Raw genomic sequence first — 21541 nt, 5'->3', positions numbered from 1 at the left:
GAATTTACCTACACGTAAAGGTCGGAGACATGGAATTGAACGCACCGTTTGATGTAATAGTTTTCAGCATATAATATTCCGAACCAGCAGAACATGATGCCTAAATGAACCCACAGTCATCTGACAACAAATGTCCAGACAAGGCTACGGTTTTCCTTTATACGGTACTTTTTTATCTAAAAAAGCTGAATTTAAAGAGACATTTTGAGGGTGGTATTCAACTTCGAGTAATGTGATGTGATCACATCCTTTTATTTAATATTTGTAAATGCTTACCTTGCATGGACTTGGAGCTTATTCGAACATGTGATTTTTGATGAAGAAATAATAAACACCGGCCCTTAAAGAAAGAGTTACAAATGGGTTTATAGACAAACAACAAGATAGTTCAAAGTAAAATCAAGAAGAAACATGAAAAGCAATAGAAAAAAGCTATGATTATAGCAACAAAATGATAACAGTGAATACAAACCAAAATAACAAAATAGACAGAAATTGTAATTAAAAAAATAGATAAATAAATATGATTTTTTTTTTTTTAAAGAAAGAAAGAAAGACGAAAAATAGAAAAGAAAATTTAAAGAAAACAAAAAATAATCATTACAATCATAAAGCACTTTAGAGATAAAGTTGTTAAGCAGAGATTTGAATGCAGGCAAAGATCAGGCAGGTCTAACTTAATCCTGTAACAGATGGAAAAGAACATGCATGGCCACGTAATGTAAATGTTTATGACAATGCATGTGGAAAAATTACTATACTGTAAAACTAAAAAAAAAATCAGTCTTTTTTTTAATTTTGATGTGAATTCAAATACCATTATTTTGTATCTTTTTTTTCTTTATGAAAAATCACTACGTTAATACTTGAGCTGTATTAAAATTTATTCTTGGGATTAATGATGTATGTACCTGTTAACTGGAATATATTCTATATTCATTGAAAAAAATAATAATAATAATCTTAAAGGGAGCAAATATTTTGGTAGAGTGGTGTATTTATTTCCCAGGTCCCCTGAACGCACCGTTTCCATGTGCCTGTCCACAGGTGATGTGGATGATCTTAATCAACTCACTTCCTTTTTTCTCGCTGTGTTAAAGTTGCAGAGATTTGTTTGTTTGTTTGTTTTTTTTATCTCTAGTGAGAAGCTGCTTTCTTTAGTTTCTGTTTTAGTGGAAACCATGACAGTCACAGACAAAAACATGATCCAGTTTCACCTCGAAGTCCTTTATGGAGTATCTGTGAAAATCTTGGAGAAGAAAAAGGAGAGATCCCTCATGAGTGCGACGAAGATCTTTGGTGTCCCTCTGGGAAATTCCCCTCGGTGCTACGTTGCTGAGTTTGGACTTGTTCCGTGGTGAGTGGATTCAAAATGGATAGAAAAGATGAAATATTCGGTTGAAAAGGACAATATGCAGATGTGAATGTGATGTCTGCTTTAGTTTTCTGGTGGACGCCTGCTCTTTTCTTCTGGAGCGAGCTGGGACTGTTGGCCTGTTCAGAAAACCAGGTTCTCTTCCTCGCATTAAGATCCTCAGGGTAAGATTTTACAAACATTGGTGTCTTCTACGCCAGGGTTTCTCAAGTGGTGGGTCGCGGATCCCTGATTTAAAAAAAAAAAAAAAAAAAAAAAAATACCTAATGGCTCTCATTTTGGACTTGTCTTTTATTTTGAAAAAAATAAAATCTTTTGACAGGCATGCTGTGAAATGCATGTTGCACAGGAAAATATTTAGATTTATGTTTTTTTTAAAAAGATTGTTTTCAAACAGCTATTTTTGAAAAACTAAATTTGGTTGGTTGAATTTAAAAAAAAAAAAAAAAAGTGGGTCGCAATTTAATGACATTTGACCATTTGAGAACCCCCTTTCCTACACCATGCAGTGTTTCTCAAATTGGGGTACGTGTACCCCTGGGGGGGGGGGGGGGGGGGGGGAGAGATGTTTTCAACTTTGGGATAATGACCCCATGTGAGGTCGCCTGGAGTTTAAATTAGGTTGATTGAAATTACAGAAAAATTGAAATAGATTTTTGAAATGTTTTGATTAATCTTATTTAATTAAAACAGTGAATGCAATGTGAATACAAAAATGCAGTAAAAAAAAAAAAAAAAACTGACCCCAAACATGATTAAAAACTAATTCTAGAAAGAAAGAAAAAAATATATATATATATTTGGGGTCACCAGACATTTTTATATTAAAATGGGGTCACGATCCAAAAAGGCTGTGGCTATTAGTACGTAATACGTGTCAATTGACCGGCAGTCTATCCGTGCGCAGCGCCCTTCATTGGCCCATATTTATTTTTAGCTACCCCACTGACCATTTTATTTTATCCCTAACCCGGGAAATACCCTAAAATGTTAATTTTTTTTTTGGTATATGTATTTTTAAATGTGGAATCTGTCGTGTTAAATATGTTAAAATGAAAAAACATATGTCAAATGTGTGATTCAAACCCACGCCTTAGACCAGGTGTCTGCAACCTGTGGCTCTGGAGCCTCATGTGGCTCTTTGGCAATGGCTCCCTGTAGCTTTAAAAAAAAAAAATTAAAATAATGAATTGTTATTTCTTACAATAGGTATTGATGAATAATGACATTAACTTCAAATAAAACGCTGATAAAACAATTGGTTAACCTAAAAATAAATCACATTGTGCAATAACTCAGCCTCCTTCCAACTTCTGCAACATCTACAGACCATGAACTTTCCTTGCACCTGTGGCTAGCCTTAATGTTTAAATCACTGGTAAGATTACTAAACTAACAAAAAGACTATTCTGGGAGAAAATAGATTTCATTTGTGTGGGGAAAGATTTATTTTATTGCCAACATGCCAGCTTGATATGCTGCAAGAAATTAGCAATTAGCATGTGACATCACATGATCATGTGTTATCAAATTCGTGTTATTTTTTGTAGCCCTTCAAATCCATTAACTCATAAACTTATTAGATATTATTTTAACTGTATGTTATGTCTTCATTGAGAAGGTAATTTTTTTTTTTGGCTCCAGAAGTATTTTAATCCAGGTGAGATGAGGCAAAATGGCTCCTTTGACAGTAATGGTTGCAGACCCCTGCCTTAGACCATTCAGCCACTCAACGTCATCTTTTGTACGAATAGACAGCCGATAAATAGATACATATTACGTACTAGGAGACTCTATCATCCAAAAAAGGTTTGGAACCACTGCACTAAATACTGTTTCTTTCCACTTATTTACAATATAATATTCTTAAAAATGTGTCTCACTGATTCATTCATTATGCTTTATAGTTTTCTCAGCAAAATGTTGTAGTCGGACAAAGGGGGTACTTGGATTCAGAAATAAGAGATATGGGGTACTTGAGCCAATAAAGTTTGAGAACCACTACTCTACACAACCTATTCATTTTGATTACTTAAATAGCTCACAAAATTTATATTTTAATACAGACTAATACAACGATTAAAGTAGTAGTTATTGGGTGTTACAGGTTGTTTGAAAACCTGAAAGATAAAAGGTATTTAATGAAATTACTTATAAAGCTATAAAAGATAAAAATGAACACCTTTTTAGTGTCACACTCCCTGAACAAGTATCATTTTATCTGCGGTTTCTGAGGAAATGTAGTCTAGTTCTTACAGTTTGCATATATTGACTTTTATTTAAATCCATGCCTATTCTTCGTGAATGTGATGCATTAAATTTGAGGATGACATAAATAACCTGTCCCTTAGCTTTCTTTGGGATCAAAATCCCTCAATTATTTATAAGTGCGTTTTAAGAGAAAGAAAGTATTTTGATCAATGGCATAATTTCACCTATAGAAATGTGTAGACAAGGAGAAGCTGTCTTATCCCCTTCAAAATAAAAGTACATGATTTTTAAGTTGTTTTAGATGAAAAGATCAAGTTTTGAAAATCCTCCAAGACTGGTTAATGTATTATATATAAAGTTTTCAAGATAATACACACGTGTTAAGGTTTGAGTTTTTGTGGACATTTTTTTGTTTTCTTATTTGTTGTTAATGTGGATTTTAAGTTTTTTCCTTATTATGAATTTTATATTTTTATAGCGCTATGAGATGACCTGTCGTAATCTGCGCTTTATAAATAAATAAAATAAATAAAGATTGACTATTTAAAAAGACCAAATTAACTTGCTGGAATTGCGCAAAAGTCAAGGACGCATCAAAGCGATCAGCAGACGCCTCTGAAGAAGACTGGCAGTTGACAGTCGAAACATATGAGGAGATCAAAGTACATTTCCTGAAAAATGTGTCTGAATAAATGAAATCTTAACATATTATTCAAAAAGAAGACATAATGAAGTTGCTGGAATTACACTACTAAAATGTGTTTGGTGGTTTGCAAACTGCACCTGCATGATAAACAGCTGGACGATTTATGATGCTGTATAGATACAGATGTGACTCTGCTCCTCCTCCTGGGTTTTTCCAGGACAAGCTAAATGGTGGTGAGGGGTGTCTGTCAACAGCCCTGCCATACGACGTGGCCACCCTCATCAAACAGTTCTGCAGGGAGCTGCCGGAGCCACTTTTCCCTTCCGAGCTGCACGCGTCTCTGCTGGAGGCTCAAGGTCTGCCCCGCCTGCAGGACCGGACCGAGGCCCTGCAGCTGCTGTCCTGTCTGGTACCGGCCAGGAGCGCCTCCTGTCTCCACTACTTGTTTGACTTCCTCAGCAAAGTTTCACAAAGGTATTGTAAGGAGGTGTAAAGAGTTCTGATATATCTTACTCAAGTAGAAGTACTGTTACTTGATTGAAATAAAAGTGTAAGTCATACATAAAATACTTCAGTACAAGTACAAATAAATAGTACTCAAAGTAAAAGTTACTAGATACTTTCACTTCCCATGTTTATTTTTGGGAATAGATCTCGCCACGGTTCCCTTGCATACAGTAAACATCTCATGTATAAACTTAAAAAAAAAAGGAAGAGGCAAACTCTGGCACAGTTGGAACTTCATTTATTTCCCACAAAGGCATTCGTACAAAATAAAAGGTTTTTTAAAAATGTGCAATTCGTTTTTTAAATAGACTAGCACCAATTAATTAAATTCAAAATTTAAAAGAATTCTCAGGCTTTAAGTATAGCTAAATTTATGAACTCTAAAACATTGCCATGCCAAATGTGCCATGTGGGTAACAACATAATAGTTAGAAACCTGACCCAATGACAGTGGCTGGGCGTTGATCAGAAATCGCACAAATAAGAACATATGGATTGTTAAATGTGCCTTTATATGAAGAGACCATGAAAAAGAAATTTAAAAAAAAATAGTCACAAAAAATAATAATTTACTCAGTAACGGTTGGGTGTAGAAATGTAGGTTGTCTCGACTGTGATGAGGCTTTCAAATATTTTTCTTTTTTTTTTTCTCTCCTCAGATGCACTGAGAATTTAATGACCAGCTCCAACTTGGCTACGATTTTCGCTCCATGTCTCCTGCCTCCTCCAAACATGACGGAAATGTCTGAGGGTCGTCTTGAGCTCAGAGTTCTTGTGCTTCGCACTTTCATTGAAAATCCACATTTGTTTGGTAACTAGTTATTTTTGTTGTTTTTTTGTGACTTGTATCTCTTTACGAACATCATGCCTTCATTTCTGCATCTATTAGGTGTGATTCCTAAAGCCGTGAAGGACTGTATGGAATATATGAATTTCTATTACCCGGGAGATGCAGCCCAGACGAGAGGGAATAAGAAGAGGCACAGTTTCAAAGGTGAAAAGTTCAGATCTTCGTCTCACATTTATCTATCAGAGGCTGTGTTGGAAATGTACTATACTAGAGATGTAACAATTAATCGTAAGGCAGTTAAAAATCGATTCATAGGTATCACGGTTGATATCGATTTTGACAATTGAATCGCAGTACTTTTTTTAACCAGCAGAGGGCGCTATCCGGAAGTGTAGGCGGCGGGCGGAGTCTGCTAATACTTTCTTTCTGGCTGCCTTCTACTCTTACATATGTTAATAAATGATTCATTATCCCTTTAGCACCGAAAGAATATCTGTAATATCACTTGAATATCTGTAAAAGTCACGTTTTTCTATTAGCTCTGTCTGCTAGCATAGCTTCTCTTCTTCACTGCAAGATATCTGCATGCCAACCGACCACTGTGTTACCAGCGCCCTCTGCTGGTCCAAACAAATATGACGTAAATCAGTGCAATGAGTTTTTTTTTTTTTTTTTTAAAGTCCAATTGTTAAGGCACAAAATACATTTTCAGTTGGACTTTTAAAAGAAATAGAACTATTATGCAGTTTTGCATTGTTTATTATAGAACCAGAATTTAAATTAATAGGCTTCATTTTCATTTGTATTATTCCTTTATTTATTTAATTCAAGATTTATTTTTAGTTAAATTGCATTGTTTTGAATAGTTTATTAAAGAATTCTTTTGACAATGAAAAATAAAAGGAAAATAATACAGTATTTTCTAGTTTTTTCCCAAAAAAAATTTTGTCTACAGTCCCATTTTGTAAATGAAAAAATCGTGAGAGAATCGTATCGTGAATCGTATCGGGAGTTGAGTGAATCGTTACATCCCTATACTATACACTACAAACTCAATGAGTATATACTATCTACTATGTACTATGAGGATGATGAGCATTCCCACTGAAGTATACTTACAAGTTTCCCAAGATAAATTTCGAACCTACGACAAAAAGCTGAAACACACTGAGGCTAAATATCTCTGTTGATTCTCCACCATGTGATCATTGGATCCATAAAACTCACGTATACACATTTCATGCCGACATTCCTGAGATTTTCAAGACTCGTCTTTGTGCTATTGACAAACCTTCCAGTTAATTTACAAACAGAGCCTTATAAAAAAAAAAAAACGAATGGAAGACTATAAGAGATGCTTTTGTTTTGAAAAGGCAATGTATGATTATTAGTTTGAAGCCGGTCCCAGGATGATTTTATATTCCGCTCACAATGCATCATGAAGCGGTTAGTATGACTAGTGTGCCCACTGTGCATACATCAACAGTGTCCCCATATAGTATACATCTGGGTATTTCTTGTTTACTATTAGGGAAAATAATCTAATTGTGATTTTTCTTTTTTTTTTCCTCAATATTGTGATTGTGATTTAATAAGCAATTATTTTTTTCAAGGGCCTCTTGTCATGTATTTTTCAAGGAACACAATCAATCTTTTTTATAATAAACAATTTCAGATGTAGTTAAACTGTAAATAAATAAAAATGTAAATTTTAAAGCACAGATTACAACAATAAAGCAAACAAATCTGTGGCCTTACCTCTTCAACATATCTAACTAACTTCATGTTTCATGAAACATGTAAACATGTGGACTGCACTTCTTAAACACTCAACAGAACTTAACAGGACAATACAAGACAGGACAAGAAAAAAAATGCAGCCTTTGCGATTAGAAAATTGCGTTTTATGATACAGCGATAATATCGCAAATGCAATTAATCATTCAGGCCCTACTATTCTATTCTATTTAATGTGAACGCAATACGTACTCGTTTTGAAGTGAGTAGTACGTTAGTAAGCCATATTGAACATAGCCAATAAGTTCTTCCTTTAATGCATGTAGTCACACGGTCTGCAAAGATGGTGTCCTGGATGCAGGGGAGGTCAAAGGTCAAGCTCTCTGCTGCAGACCGCAGCCAGAGGACCATGTCAGAGGGCAGGCCAACGCTGAGGAGGAGCTTTGGCATGGAGACCTTCCCTAGTATCAAGCTGTTCAGGACCAGCCCAGGTACACATGCAGCACAAGCCCCAAACAGAAGGCTGTGCTGGGAATGTTAGTTTAATTCACAATCTGAAGCTGACGTTTCTCTAGATGATGATCTCAGACCCTCAGATGTTTCTACTTCAGCTGACAAAGAGTCATGCATAACACCTAAAAACAGGATCAAAAGGTAATTTTGGGAGAAGCTATTGATTTTTTTTTTTTTTTTGTTTCAGACATCATCCCTAATCGTTAAATGTCACACTAGCAAATGTATGAAACACCCACATTCTAAAGTCTCCTTTGTCTTTAGAGATTTGGGACATTTTCGAAGATTTTCCAAAGGACAGACAGCAGACGGCTCTCCTCTGCTCACTGCTGTGGAGAAGCTCCCACTATGGAGGAGACGCATTTCAATATAACGTCCAGAATATTATGAGTTTCCTGCTTTTACTTGTTTTAAATAAGGAGTTCCATATAAACAGATTGTATCTCAAAGCATGCATGCAAATGATTCTGTATTTTTACTATTTAAAGTTTTAATAAATTTGTTTTTGATCATTGCTGTCATTCAATTTTCACATTAGCATCCAATTAAACTGGTCTGTATTAATTTATATATATTGCATGATATATGTAATACAGTACCAGTGTATTTCAGTCAACTGTGTTCTGGTTGGTCATCAAAGCTTCATATCCAGGAAATGGAGCTCGAAAGCATATATGAAGAGGGATAATCACCCTTCAAAATAAAAGCTTTTAGATGCTGCTGTAAAACTTATGAAGTAGTGTTTAAATGAGCTGCTAAATTACAGCTTCAAGCTCAAACTTGGCTTCATGTCGGAAATCAAAAAAGGGAAGAATGCGTAGAACAGATGGGCAACTTTTATCATGGTAATGGCCAGAAAAATGTTTTTATTCAAATCTGAGGGTCACATTATAAACATTCATGTCAGCATTTAAAGTAATGACCGATCTGAGCATCGATACAGGAAATAAAGGCTTTTTGGGGGGATCTAATTTAGTTTATGTATGTTTTAGTTTTCCTTATGTGTGATTTGGTCTTCCGTTGAGTTGTTTGTTTTGTATAAGTTGTGATTGTGGGTTTTTTGAGAAATTGTGCATTTTACTTGTCAGTTTTTGTATTTTTTGCTGTTTTGTGATTAGTTTTGTTTTGTATTTACTATTTTTGGATTCATTTATGTCACTGTATTTTTGTTTGGTATAATTCCATTATTTTGTGTTTGTCTTGTGGGTTTTTGGAGAACTTTTGTGTATTTTATTTGTCAGTTTGTGTTTTGCTGTCTTTTCGTGGGATTTTTAAAATCAAGTTGTTTTCTTTGGATGCCTTCCAAAAGTTTGATAGTTGGAATTTGCAGCTATTGCATAAATAGGACAGTAACCCTTTAGCTTTAATGTTTTGAGGTGAGAAACAACTTTGTCTCAGTTGTAAACTCATTTTGCTGATAGCAGTAGTGTGTGTGATTATTTTATTTTTAAATAGTTGGAGTACAATAAGTTACATTTTTTAGGTTTGATTTAAAACATGATTCTGTAAAATATTTTTTCCTGTCAGGTGTGGGTTCCAAATCTTCCTATTGAAGAGCAATCTTATTAAATACACAATTTTATATACATTATTTATGAACAAAATAGTGTTTTTACTTAGATTATGAGGTCAATGACCACCTGCTGTAGAGTATCAGGCTTCATCCAATCAGATGAGGGGATTTTCCGTCTCTTAGCAACTGCGTCTGAACCGTGAAACGAGAAGAAACCCATCCTCCTGGAAACATTGCGTAATATCCACGTAATGACATCGATTAGTGCGCTTTTCTTTCACAATAAAAGCACACCCAACTACATCAATGTAGGAAAGCGTCACAGTTATAATAAAAAAACAAAAATAGTTGTTTATTTTAAATCCAAGATGGATTAAATTATGAGTTTACAGATTTTCTTGTGTTTTGTTGACTGTTTTAGTCAGCTGGGATTTTAGTTTGAAATATTTCAGTTGTGTGTGTGGGCAACTTTACCAGGGTCGTGACGCAGCCTGTGCAGGATCCTCCATCAGCGCGAGAAGGTAGATATTTTCTCTAAATAATCTGTTCCGATGCCTTTTTCCAATTAGGCTATTTTATCGTATAAATAATACACCAAATCTGTTTTTTTCCCGGCTTAGTTTTGTGTTATTTTGCGTGTCTTCTTCTGTGGTGTTTATAGAATGTTTGCACAGGCCTGAGCGGCTGTTTACAGAGAGAATGTCGCACTGAGGCTTATTTACAGTCCGTGGATGATTGTTTTTAGGTTTAGTCAGTGATTGTGTGTTTTCAGGCCTTCACGTTATTGGTCCTGTTCTGTTGTTGTGGGGACAGCATCACGCTTATGTGTGTGTGTGTGATCCATCATGTGTTCCATCTTTCTCCTGCAGATGTCAGGAACGTGCTCTGCGGTGCAGCTGGGTCTGTTCGGGCTCCTGCTGTGCCTTCAGCTCGGCCGGGTTCCGGCCCGCAGTCCCCGTACTGCCGATCAGGTGTCTGAGAGCGACATCCAGCGTCTGCTGCACGGCGTCATGGAGCAGCTGGGCATCGCTCGGCCCAGGGTGGAGTACCCTGCTCACCAGGCCGCCAACATCGTGGGTCCTCAGAGCATCCAGGGTCAGTGAAGCCTGGTCCAACACGGATATCAGTTGTTTTTCACCAATCACAGCAGATTAGCATGGATGCCCATTCCCGCCAGTAAAAAACAAAAAACAAAAAACTAGTTTAAAAAAAACAAAAACATTTCAGTCCGGGGTCACCAACACCAGGTAGCCCGCATGGACCATGTGAGGGGCCCTCAGAAGCTTTAGTCACCAATGAGCTCCATCTAAAATCTGATTTATTTTCCAGGATTCAAACTCACAAAGATAAATACAGATGTAGTTGATACTTAATGAAGTTAAATACTGCACCTGATACAGATTTAGTATTATATTAACCATTTTTAAATGTTTATTTTCACTGAAACATGACAAATGTTTTTAAGTGTTGCAGATATGGTGTATGGTTGTTTGTGGTGTGTTATATATAACGCAAGGTGGATTTTTGTAAAATATGATGTATTTGTTCCATTTTACAATATTATGTTATACAATTAGTTAAAAGTTGTGTTTTAGTAGCTAGGAAAATAGGACGGTGATAATTTTCCATGAAATATGAGAATGAAACTATTGCATAAATTAGGAGAAATAAAGTGTTGCATGTTGAAACTTAAACATTTCCTACCTATTTAAGTTACTGTTAGCCTTACTTATTATCTTACCCTCTAATTAAAGTGAAATTGTGAACATTTGGTATTTCAGAAGTGCCTTTCACCTGGTAGCTCTTTGGACTACACAGTATCTGTGAAGTATCTCACAGTTTCAGAATGGATGGTGACCCCTGATCTACATAAATCATAATTATAAGACAAATCTTTACAGATAAATATCATCATTAAAGATACTTTTCACATTGATTCACAAATCCTGAAATTGTAGTTGTTTTGGAGGAATCTCAGAACATCAAAATCAGCCTCCGGACCCTGGAGAGAAAACTGCAGAAGAACCTGTAGATGAGACAGAATAAGACGGATGAAGCTCAAGTTACAGCCTTTATAGACCATTACAGACCTTTATAGACCATTATAGACCTTTATAGACCATTACAGACCTTTATTGACCTTTATAGACCATTACAGACCTTTATTGACCATTATAGACCTTTATAGACCATTACAGACCTTTATAGACCTTTATAGACCATTACAGACCTTTACAGACCTTTATAGACCATTACAGACCATTACAGACCATTACAGACCATTACAGACCTTTACAGACCTTTACAGACCTTTATAGACCATTACAGACCATTACAGACCTTTATAGACCATTACAGACCATTACAGACCATTACAGACCTTTACAGACCTTTACAGACCATTACAGACCTTTATAGACCATTACAGACCTTTACAGACCATTACAGACCTTTACAGACCATTACAGACCTTTATAGACCATTACAGACCTTTATAGACCATTACAGACCTTTACAGACCATTACAGACCTTTATAGACCATTACAGACCATTACAGACCATTACAGACCTTTACAGACCTTTATAGACCTTTATAGACCATTACAGACCTTTATAGACCTTTACAGACCATTATAGACCTTTATAGACCATTACAGACCTTTATAGACCATTATAGACCGTCAGTTGCTGACATGGCTACAGATGGATGCTCCAAAAATGTTGGATGGCCGAGATATTTACTGACAGAGAAACTGCGTCAACTGATGCGAATGGTAATATGTATGAAAACACAAATCGCATTAATTCACTGTGTTGTCATATACACATGTACACATTACCCTCATAATGCTCACTTTTAGATTCTCATGGAGTGCCAAAACAACTACACATTTCCAGTAAGAGTCACTATCTCATAATTATGACTTGAGATTATTCGTTTACTTTTCCTAGTTTTTCAAATTTAACTGGCAGGATGTGTTTTTTTTTTTTTTTTGTTTTTTTTCTGGTGGGAGTGAGTTTCCATAGATTAGTGCCATTTTGATGGAGAAAATGTTTTTTTTTTTTTTTTTTTAAAATCGCGAATAAAGTCAAAATGTCGAGATTAAACTCAAAATACAATATCGTGATAAAAATCAAAGGTTTGCTATTAAAGTCAAATCTATGGAAGCTGACTAAGGCCATTTCACCATATACGACAACAATCTCCATTAAAACTGGAACTACTTTTTATAAATTGCCACAGACAAGAATGAATGCTCCACCTCTTCTAAACTTGACTGTTTTTCCTTAAGTGTTTGGCACTATATCTTCAAAGTCCTTATAGAGATTACAACGCTATGTTTATGAGCTAAAAAATATAAATAATCTTTGTTATTAAAGCCAACTTTGAAGTATAGTTTAACGCATTCATCAATGCACGGCATTTTGTAAAGGGCCACAATCTGCCGTTTGTTGTCATATAGTGAATTTGCCCTCGTCAGCTTCCGTAGATTTGACTTCATTAGCTGACCTTTGATTTTTATTACTATATTGTATTTTTGACTTTAGTCTCAACTTTATATTTCACTTTTATTCTCAAAATTTTAACTTTAATCTCAACATTTCCACTTTATTCTTGATTTGTCCAGAATTATTTTCCCCATGCCCTAATAATCCACTTCCGTCCAATCAAGATGTTTCAATGAAACATGCGTTTCCTAATGATTGTAGTTCTGTTCTGTCTCCAGGTGGCGCCCACGAAGGGCTGCAGCATCTCGGTCCATTCGGGAACATCCCCAACATTGTGGCAGAGTTGACTGGTGACAATGTTCCCAAAGACTTCAGCGATGACCACAGTTACCCAGACCCTCCAAACCCGTGTCCGCTGGGAAAGACTGGTACGGCCTACACAGCTTTTCTCCTTTTACTCAAACAGTAAAACAACCTTGATGCACTGCAGTGTCAGTAAAAGTGTGTTTTTAAGGTTGTCTGCTTGGTGCGCTGATGGATAGCACCTCAAAGCTAGGAGGGTGTAGGTTTGAAACCTGCGGCAGAATAGACGATTCCTCTAAAGATGATGCATACATTGTGGTTTTTGTCTTTCAGTTTATTTGAACATGATGTAGGTCAGATATGGGCAACCTGCGGACCGGGGGCCACCCTCATTTTATTTAGCCACCAAAGTAAATGCACAAATTGACTTCCAAAACACATAAAATGACAAAAAAAATATAATCAAAATGACTACAAGAACATACAAAATCAACAAAAATATACAAAATCAAAGAAAAATATACATAAATGGACATTATGAGGGCAAAAACACACAAAATGACACCCACAGAAAACATAAAAATAAGAGAAAAAACAGAACAAAATGACAACACAAATACATAAAATGACAGTAAAATATACAAAATGACTAAATAAAACACAAAATGACAACGTAAACACACAAAACAACTCCAATAATAGACAAAACCCATTGTTCTTTCCTGTATTATTGGTAATTGTTCTAAATTCTGTCATGAATGTTGATAACATGGCCCTCTGATCAGACGTCACATTTTTTTCTGGCCCCTACTGTGGTAAAAGTTGCCCCTCTGTGGTGTAGGTGTTCTGCAGGCCACAGATGCATTACCTAAAAGTTTCAAAATGTGACATAATCCATCATTTTGTATGTATTTTTTAATCCACAGCAGCTGACGGATGTCTGGAAAACGTTCTTGACACTGCTGAGTTCAGCAAAGAGTTTCAAAAACATCAGCATCTGTTTGACCCTGAGCATGATTACCCAGCTTTGGCAAAGTGGGTATGTACAAAATAAAACCTGCACGCCAGGATCACCTTGCCTTAAAAACATATTGAAACTAATGCAATAGACACAAATGTTCCTGCGACACAGAGCAAAACAATTATCTAGACTTTAAGTGAAGCAGGATTTCTAAACGTGAAAGTTATAAAAGCTACATGTTGTGTAACCATCACTTTACCATCCATAAGAGATATTTAGAGTGCTACAGTGTTTTTGTTTGGGGGATAATTGACATGTTATCAGGAATATAATCATATTTCAATCAAATTTTCTGCTTCAATTGTTTAAGAAACAAATCAGAACAAAAGTTTATCCTTTCGTTGATTCTTTTATTCTATGCAAAGTTAAGTTAGTTTGTTTTATTGAGCTGTATTTCTAAAAAGCTTGTTTTTCTCTGGTTTCTTGCAGAACAAAGAGCGTTTGTACCAAAAACTGAAGGGAGGACCAACAAGAAGAAAAAGGGTAAAACAGTGCTTAATTTGTAAATCATCATGTCACGGAACTCACGCCGGGTTTTGTTCCGGCAGTAGGAGAGAGACAAAAATGTCACAGAATACATTTTTTTAAAGCTCCTTTTGCTAACTAAATGGGCCAATAATATCACGTGAACACAACCAACCAATTAATTATTTTTATTATTACTATTTATTATCCTAAATGTTTAATAAAAGAATGATGAATCAGCGTTAAAGAAGCAGGAATATTCGCCCGTTACAAAGCCCATCCGTATCTCTCTCTGAGTGACGGCTGTCAAATCTGCCATGTTTCAGCACCAAGGACAGCGCAAAATCACGGCTAATTTAGCCACAAAAGACACTCAACGTTCAGAACACAAAGATAAAATATTTACAACTTTTACACCCTAAGGCCATAACTCCTCCAATGAATCAGCATCACATCAGAAAATGAAAATAAAACACGTGCTTACCTTTTATTTGTCAAAACAGCCAAAAAAAAAAACAGCCGTGGACGAAGGTTTGAGGAAACCACAACATCACCAGCTCTGAAACGCACCCTGCAGTCACACACTTTTAAATGGACTGATTTGTTTCTGCTTCAGGATTTCACCCTCTCACCCTTAACTCTTGTTCTTTTTCCTGCAGAGTGTGAACCCTTATCTGATGGGTCAGAGACTGGACAACGTGGTGGCCAAGAAATCTGTCCCTCACTTCTCTGAGGAAGACCAGAAGGCGACACTGACTGTCCCCACTGCTTAAGCTCCTTCGATATTTGCTGTAATATTAAAGCTCTGATAAACAGGTTTTTAACACTACACGTTAGGACATTATAGTTGTTCATTAATGAGTGAGGTTTGCTTTGTTCTCTATAAACTGTCATAGGAAACAACAGGGGGGGAAACATAAAAAGCATTTCAAAAGCAATGTCCCAAATAAATCACACAATCAATTCAAGACTGTTTTACTGTTCTATTTGAATATATTGAAAAATGCTCACTGCCTATCAACTTAATGACATTTGGCACATTTCCATTGAACCACTTCACAGTATACATTGTATGTATTCAGCTTGTGAGGCATGAATTTAGTTACACGTTTAAAAGGTTGGATTTTAGAATATTACATGTTCTAATTCATAATAGAATTAAAAAAAGATTAGACATTATTCAATAATCTGCCTTACGTTCTGCCTTATTGTTTCAATAACAAGCCTAATAGACAATGCAATGGTCACGCTTAATTAATTTTTATTCTCTAGTATTTGGTGCTTTTCATGGTTATCACACATTTGTTTTTTTAATCTACATTTGCTGAAGGTTTTCATTTCATTTATTTATTTATTTGAATATGGACATTACATAATAATCAGTGTGTCAGCAAACGGCGTCAACATTGCGTTTTTTTGCCCATCTAGTGAAAAACAATGTAATAAATTGCAGGGTTCAGACCAAATAATGTTTACAAGACAATACACATAAAAGTAAGGGCCAAATGTATTAATTACTGTGAGGATTACAGAATGAGACATCATTTGGTGTTCTTTGTGGTAAAGAGGGTTTTCACCTACGCCATGTTCTGGGCAGTAACCGGGATGCGCGGCCATATTGGAGGCACTCGGAGGTAAACGCGATAGATAAATGTCTGAAACCACAGAAAAGCTCCTGAAAATGTGTTACAGATGCAAAGGCATACAGGGAAAGACTTGGTCTGTAGGAAAGGGCACAATATTTGGAAAATTTAGTTCACTTACCCGACATGAAATGTGCCAAACAAATTCAGATGTCCAGATTTTTGCCTCGTAATCATTGTTTAGCTTCGTTAACCACAAGCGCCTCTTTTCCTCTGATAACTTTTGACGTTGTTCTCCCTTATTTGTTATAACTTTTGGCAGTCTATAATACTCCAAATGTTTTTCACGGTCTGACCAATCGGTACAGCCAAAAACACAGCAATAATAAACCATTTCCTTTCGTTCGACGATCGGGATCTGCTTTGTTTACCTGCTGAGTACCTCCAATATGGCGACTTCCAGTTTGAAGATGCGCCGCCAAAAACCCTCTATTCAGTTAAGAGCTCTTCAAACAGATGCCGAAACCTGTTCATTAGTACATTTGTTTTAAAGAAATCTATAAAAGGGAATGCTGCATTTGTATTTTGAAATATTTCGTGTTTAGGCCTTTTATGAAGCCATTTATTAATAATGCTCACATCACTCATGCTGAGCCCATTAGAAGGCTTTGCCTTACATGTTTAAATCAAAGCCAAAGTGTCAAATATCCTCAGTTTTCATCATCTGTGCTGGTGTTAAATATATGTCACTGGTTATGTACAGTATACAGAAGGAGATATGACAGAATGTTCAGGCTTCACTGCACATTTTGGTTATACATATTTGTATACGACTATTCTGTGTTAAATCCAAAAGTTTTATTCTAGTCATATTCATATCTAAAAATAATTATAATGGTTGTATGAACTGCTTCACTATACATGGCAGCTGTTGTCCAGCTTCTTGTCTTTGGTGTCTGCCTGTGGTCCCTTTGTCCTGCCACAGCGCTTTGTGTTCACTTCTAGTTTTGTAAAGCCAAATAAATGATTTATCTGCACTTTGGGTGAGGTTGTCTTTCTCACACTGATGTATACTGTTTGGGGAGGTTGGTGCTTTTGGTGGGGCGTGGCCAAAAGCTGCTCATGTGCTCCTTTCCTAAAGACACCACTCAGGAGTTACAGATGCGTCACTGTCTAGTGGAATAAGTCTGTGTCAGAGGACCAAGAAAAGCCGCAGGTAACCGACTCACGTCTAACCTGTACATTGGATTTTTGTTTGGTCAAACTCGTGAAAACCAGTGAACCTACACGCTGTGCGTTTAGTGCGTAATGCATGGATAAAAGTCATCACCATCTTCGGCTCACATCTGTGACAGACTCGATGCAGACGTTAGTTTGTGTTTAACACAAAGAAAAGTTCATTTGGAAAAATATTTTAATATAGCAAACTCCTCTGTGAACCGTTTAGCTTTTATTATTAATCGTTGGACGTTCGTGCGTAAAAGTCCCAGTCCTCCATTAAGCTATAGATCTGTTATAGATGAGTTAAAACTAAAGGTTTACCCCTTTTTTTAATAAGGAAAAAGTCTTTTTTTTTTTTTTAAATAACCGGTTTAATACACAATATGTGAGTCACAGTAATAATAATAATCTTCACCATTCGGCCTATAGTGTTTGCTTCGTTGCATTTTTGCTGTATAAAATCTTAAAGGTAAACGTCTTTTTAAAGCTGATAATTTACGGCATATAAAGACAATAATTGTGAGCAGTGTTATGAGAATAGTTCGTACATAGAGCATGCCTAAAATCCTCATGTTTGTGTATTTTCCCTTCAAAAATGTGCACATTTTGTTCTAGTATTTGAATGGATTTTAGTAAAACTAGTTGTACAACTTCTTTGGAACAGATAATAAACTAATAAAAGGTGAACATGTTCTTCAATATCTTGGATGACTATCATATTGAACAAATTTGTTTACCCAGTCGTGTCAAACTCAAGGCCCAGGAGCCAAATCCGGTCCTTTCGATCATCCAATTCGACCCGCAAGAGAAAGTAAAAGTGATAGAGAAAACATAAATTATTGGGTCAATTATTAAATAATCCAGTTGTAGATATCTTAAATTCATCACTGTAATGAAACTCCACAGTATTTTTAAGGGCTTGCCTTTTTCCTTTGTTTATATCACATGAATGCAGTCATATTTAACTGCAAATTGTGGAAATAACTCTCAATGTTGCCACAAATCTTGCAATTTCTCACAAACAATTACACAAATGTATTCTAAATTATTATTGGTAACAAAATCAACAATGTTTGAAGTGAATTAAACCGATATAGAAAACTGGGGCACAATGATATTCAAATTATACTTTTTTTTTTTTTTTCATCCCAAAATCACATCTGCGGCCCTTGAGATCTGAGGTCCGTATTTGGCCCCTGAACTAAAACGACTTTGACACTGAGTGAGAACAGTTTGTTGACTTTTAGAGGGCGGGGAACAGGCTGGGACTAAAGTACAGTTGTGCGTAAAGGCAGCGCGTAAAATCCATTTCAGATCCTTCAGAGAACCTGATGTGTGTGATTGTCCTTCACAGCCTCAAAGATGCTCTCACAGCTCGTATGTGCTGTAGTTGTGACTCTGCTGGTTACGAAGCTGGACGGAGCAGACACCGCTTTCCCAGGCGTCGTCTTCAACCTTCCCAACAAGTTCAATCCGCCCGGGTCGGACCGGTGCGAGCAGCCGTCCATCAGCGGGCTGGTGTCCCGCACGGCCGGACCAATGACTTCAGTGACTTTCACCGACGAGGTGCTGGAGTCCAGCCAGGAGGCGCTGCACGTCACGGAGCGTCGCTACCTGCGGCTGGACTGGTGCAAGACGCAGCCGCTCAAACAGAGCCTCCACGAAGAGGGCTGCCTCAGCCGCTCCATCATCAACCGCTTCTGCTACGGCCAGTGCAACTCCTTCTACATCCCGAGGCATACGGACCAGGACGGCCGTGCCTTTCGCTCCTGCTCAGCCTGCACACCCAAAACCTTCAGCTCGGTCCTCTACACGCTGTTCTGCCCCGGAATGACGCCCAACACCAGGAAGAAACGCGTCCAGAGAGTGAAGCTGTGTCGGTGTACGACCGTGGACGTGGATCTTTAGACCCAAACTGGTTCATTTTATTCTAATCTGTGGATTATTCAAAGGATGGAGAGTTTGACTTGGAGGACAAAGTGGAAATGGACCAATACCCCTGATACCGTGTTGCCATGTCCTTTCATTTATTCATTTAGCACACGTTCAAATAAATAAAATTTAAAAAAACAACAACGTTAAGGTGCAAAGAAGGAACGAAGCTCCACCCCATTCAATAAACACACAATTCAGAATAATGGCTAACAAATAAACACTTATAAAATCATGAGACAAAATGCACAATATAAACTTTGATATATTAGGAAAAACAATATATAAACAAAGTACACAAAAATCAATATAAAAAGACAACGGGAATATTAAACAAAAATATTAATTGAACTTAAAAAAAGAAATACAAACTTGAAACATATACATATACATACCAATATACACATGCAAATACAAACATACATATTACACGTGGATTGTAATCATGGTGGCATAGAGTAAAGTGAGAGAGGGGATGAAGTAATTAGATGTAATGTTGGAGGACTTAGAAATGGATCATGTGTTTGTTTTTTTCAAGTGCCTTTTAAAGAGTGAATAGGAGGATATGGATATTATTGGGGGAGGATATGGATATTATTGGGGGAGGTAAATGATTCCAGAGTGGTGGGCTTCTATAGGATGATGTGATGAAGAGGAAAAGAGTAGAAACTGGACAGAATTGAACACATTTGCTGCACAGCTTGAGTGAAGAGTCATTTCTTTTCTTTTTATATTTGCATGGTACATGCTGGCCTTTTAAGAGAGAGATGCTATTTCTAATATTTTCATTGTTCTATGTCACACTTGCTTTGGCAACAATACAAACTTGTTTCCGATGCCAACAAAGCTGTTTTGAATTTAAATGAATTGAGAGACAGAGAGCGTAATGGGTCCCAGACTTACTGACTTAAAGAGAAACTAAACCCTAGGTTTACTGGAGATAAAAAAAAAAAAAAAAAGTAAAATGCTTTTTTTATTTCAATGTATTTTTTTTCCAATGTATGTTTGTTTATTTATATGTATATTTGTAAATAAATGTATTGAATGAATAATCTAGATCTTAAACCTTCTTTGATGCCAAACTACTTTTCCTAGTTTTGACCCTTTTCAAAATATTATTTTTTTTTTTTGCCACAGATACAATAATAGATAATATATTTCATATATTTATATATGGTAAATCATTTGTATTGGAAGAAAATCTGACAAAATATTAATGGTTTATTAACACTAATAATGATCATTTTGACTGTTCATAATAATTTCCTATGGAAAAACATATACAAATTTCATATGCTAAAAAATTGAATAGTAATGCTTAACTTCTCATACAAATTTACCAAGGAGTGGGATAAGCTCATCAAGTCACCATAGATCTGAAAGTCATCTCACTACTGTTGCTTTGGCAACAACAACAAAAAGTGTCTTAGAAGCAGTCAATCCCATCCATCCATCCATCTTCATACCCGCTTATTCCCGTTTAACAGGGTCGCGGGGGTCTGCCGGTGCCAATCTCCGGCTCTCATAGGGCGCTTGGCGGGGGTACACCCTGGACCGGACGCCAGTCCATCACAGGGCAACACAGACACAGACAACCATTCACTCTCTCATTCACTCCTATGGGCCATTTAGAGACTCCAATCAACCTTACAGTCATGTTTTTGGATTGTGGGAGGAAGCCGGAGGACCCGGAGGAAACCCACGCAGCACGGGGAGAACATGCAAACTCCACACAGAAAGGACCCAAGTCCACCCCAGGGCTTGAACCCAGGACCTTCTTGCTGGGTCTGTAAGTTAGGTGATACTGCACAGGTTTATGCCTCTCTCTCTTCTTCTGTGGCTGTATTTATTTATTACTGTTTCTAACACTGTATCACTGGCTGCAAAAATAAGAAAGAAACAAAAAAACATTTGTTCCGATTAACCAATTACATTACGAGATAATTTACAATACAGTTACATGGTTGCCTCCTCACAGATGCCTTCTCATCCCACAATTGTCAATCCCACTCATTATCAATATAAAAAAAACAAGATTCAGCAGCAATGGTTTATATTAAACAGTAAAAACACAATTGTAGTTATTTTTGCTTTTGATGTGCTTTTTTTTTTTTTTAATAAAATACTTTCATCATAAATGAGGAAATAAATGAATTGCATACAATGACACTAATAGAGTGACCCACATGCACAACTCTTTGAGTCTGCAGCTATTGTAGTCTTTTTTAACAGTGTAAATGCTATTACTGAAGCACATTCTAGTGTTGATTTCT

General features: G+C 36.4%; 3 protein-coding genes across 3 annotated transcripts; all 3 read left to right on the top strand.

The window, feature by feature from the left end:
* The first annotated feature begins 1060 nt into the window (after nt 1-1060).
* Nucleotides 1061-8152, top strand: LOC114458051 (rho GTPase-activating protein 11B-like). Its single transcript, XM_028440297.1, has 8 exons — nt 1061-1357; nt 1443-1539; nt 4450-4706; nt 5399-5550; nt 5629-5733; nt 7593-7757; nt 7842-7920; nt 8044-8152. Exons 1-8 carry the CDS (start codon nt 1182-1184, stop codon nt 8150-8152), a joined length of 1140 nt encoding a protein of 379 aa, XP_028296098.1. The 5' UTR covers nt 1061-1181.
* Nucleotides 8153-9751: 1599 nt separating this feature from the next.
* On the top strand, nt 9752-15500 carry scg5 (secretogranin V). The gene is made up of 6 exons (XM_028440359.1): nt 9752-9813; nt 10162-10387; nt 13022-13171; nt 13973-14085; nt 14497-14550; nt 15192-15500. The coding sequence occupies exons 2-6, from the start codon at nt 10162-10164 to the stop codon at nt 15303-15305; spliced, it is 657 nt and encodes a 218-aa protein (XP_028296160.1). The 5' UTR covers nt 9752-9813; the 3' UTR covers nt 15306-15500.
* A 1784-nt stretch (nt 15501-17284) lies between these two features.
* On the top strand, nt 17285-19524 carry grem1a (gremlin 1a, DAN family BMP antagonist). Its single transcript, XM_028439971.1, has 2 exons — nt 17285-17331; nt 18691-19524. The coding sequence occupies exon 2, from the start codon at nt 18699-18701 to the stop codon at nt 19242-19244; it is 546 nt and encodes a 181-aa protein (XP_028295772.1). The 5' UTR covers nt 17285-17331; nt 18691-18698; the 3' UTR covers nt 19245-19524.
* The last annotated feature ends 2017 nt before the right edge of the window (nt 19525-21541 follow it).

The sequence above is a fragment of the Gouania willdenowi genome, chromosome 24 (assembly GCF_900634775.1).
Source record: "Gouania willdenowi chromosome 24, fGouWil2.1, whole genome shotgun sequence".
NCBI lineage: Eukaryota > Metazoa > Chordata > Actinopteri > Blenniiformes > Gobiesocidae > Gouania > Gouania willdenowi.
This window is presented reverse-complemented; position numbering and strand designations above follow the sequence as displayed.

Bases quoted from the DNA above. Each gene is read 5' to 3' on its own strand.
- grem1a (XM_028439971.1), top strand. From the start codon at position 18,699: ATGCTCTCACAGCTCGTATGTGCTGTAGTTGTGACTCTGCTGGTTACG.
- LOC114458051 (XM_028440297.1), top strand. From the start codon at position 1,182: ATGACAGTCACAGACAAAAACATGATCCAGTTTCACCTCGAAGTCCTT. The intron at 4,707-5,398 runs GTATTGTAAGGA...TTCTCTCCTCAG, and splicing joins CTCAGCAAAGTTTCACAAAG to ATGCACTGAGAATTTAATGA. The intron at 7,758-7,841 runs GTACACATGCAG...ACGTTTCTCTAG, and splicing joins GCTGTTCAGGACCAGCCCAG to ATGATGATCTCAGACCCTCA.
- scg5 (XM_028440359.1), top strand. From the start codon at position 10,162: ATGTCAGGAACGTGCTCTGCGGTGCAGCTGGGTCTGTTCGGGCTCCTG. The intron at 10,388-13,021 runs GTCAGTGAAGCC...TTCTGTCTCCAG, and splicing joins GGGTCCTCAGAGCATCCAGG to GTGGCGCCCACGAAGGGCTG. The intron at 14,086-14,496 runs GTATGTACAAAA...GGTTTCTTGCAG, and splicing joins ACCCAGCTTTGGCAAAGTGG to AACAAAGAGCGTTTGTACCA.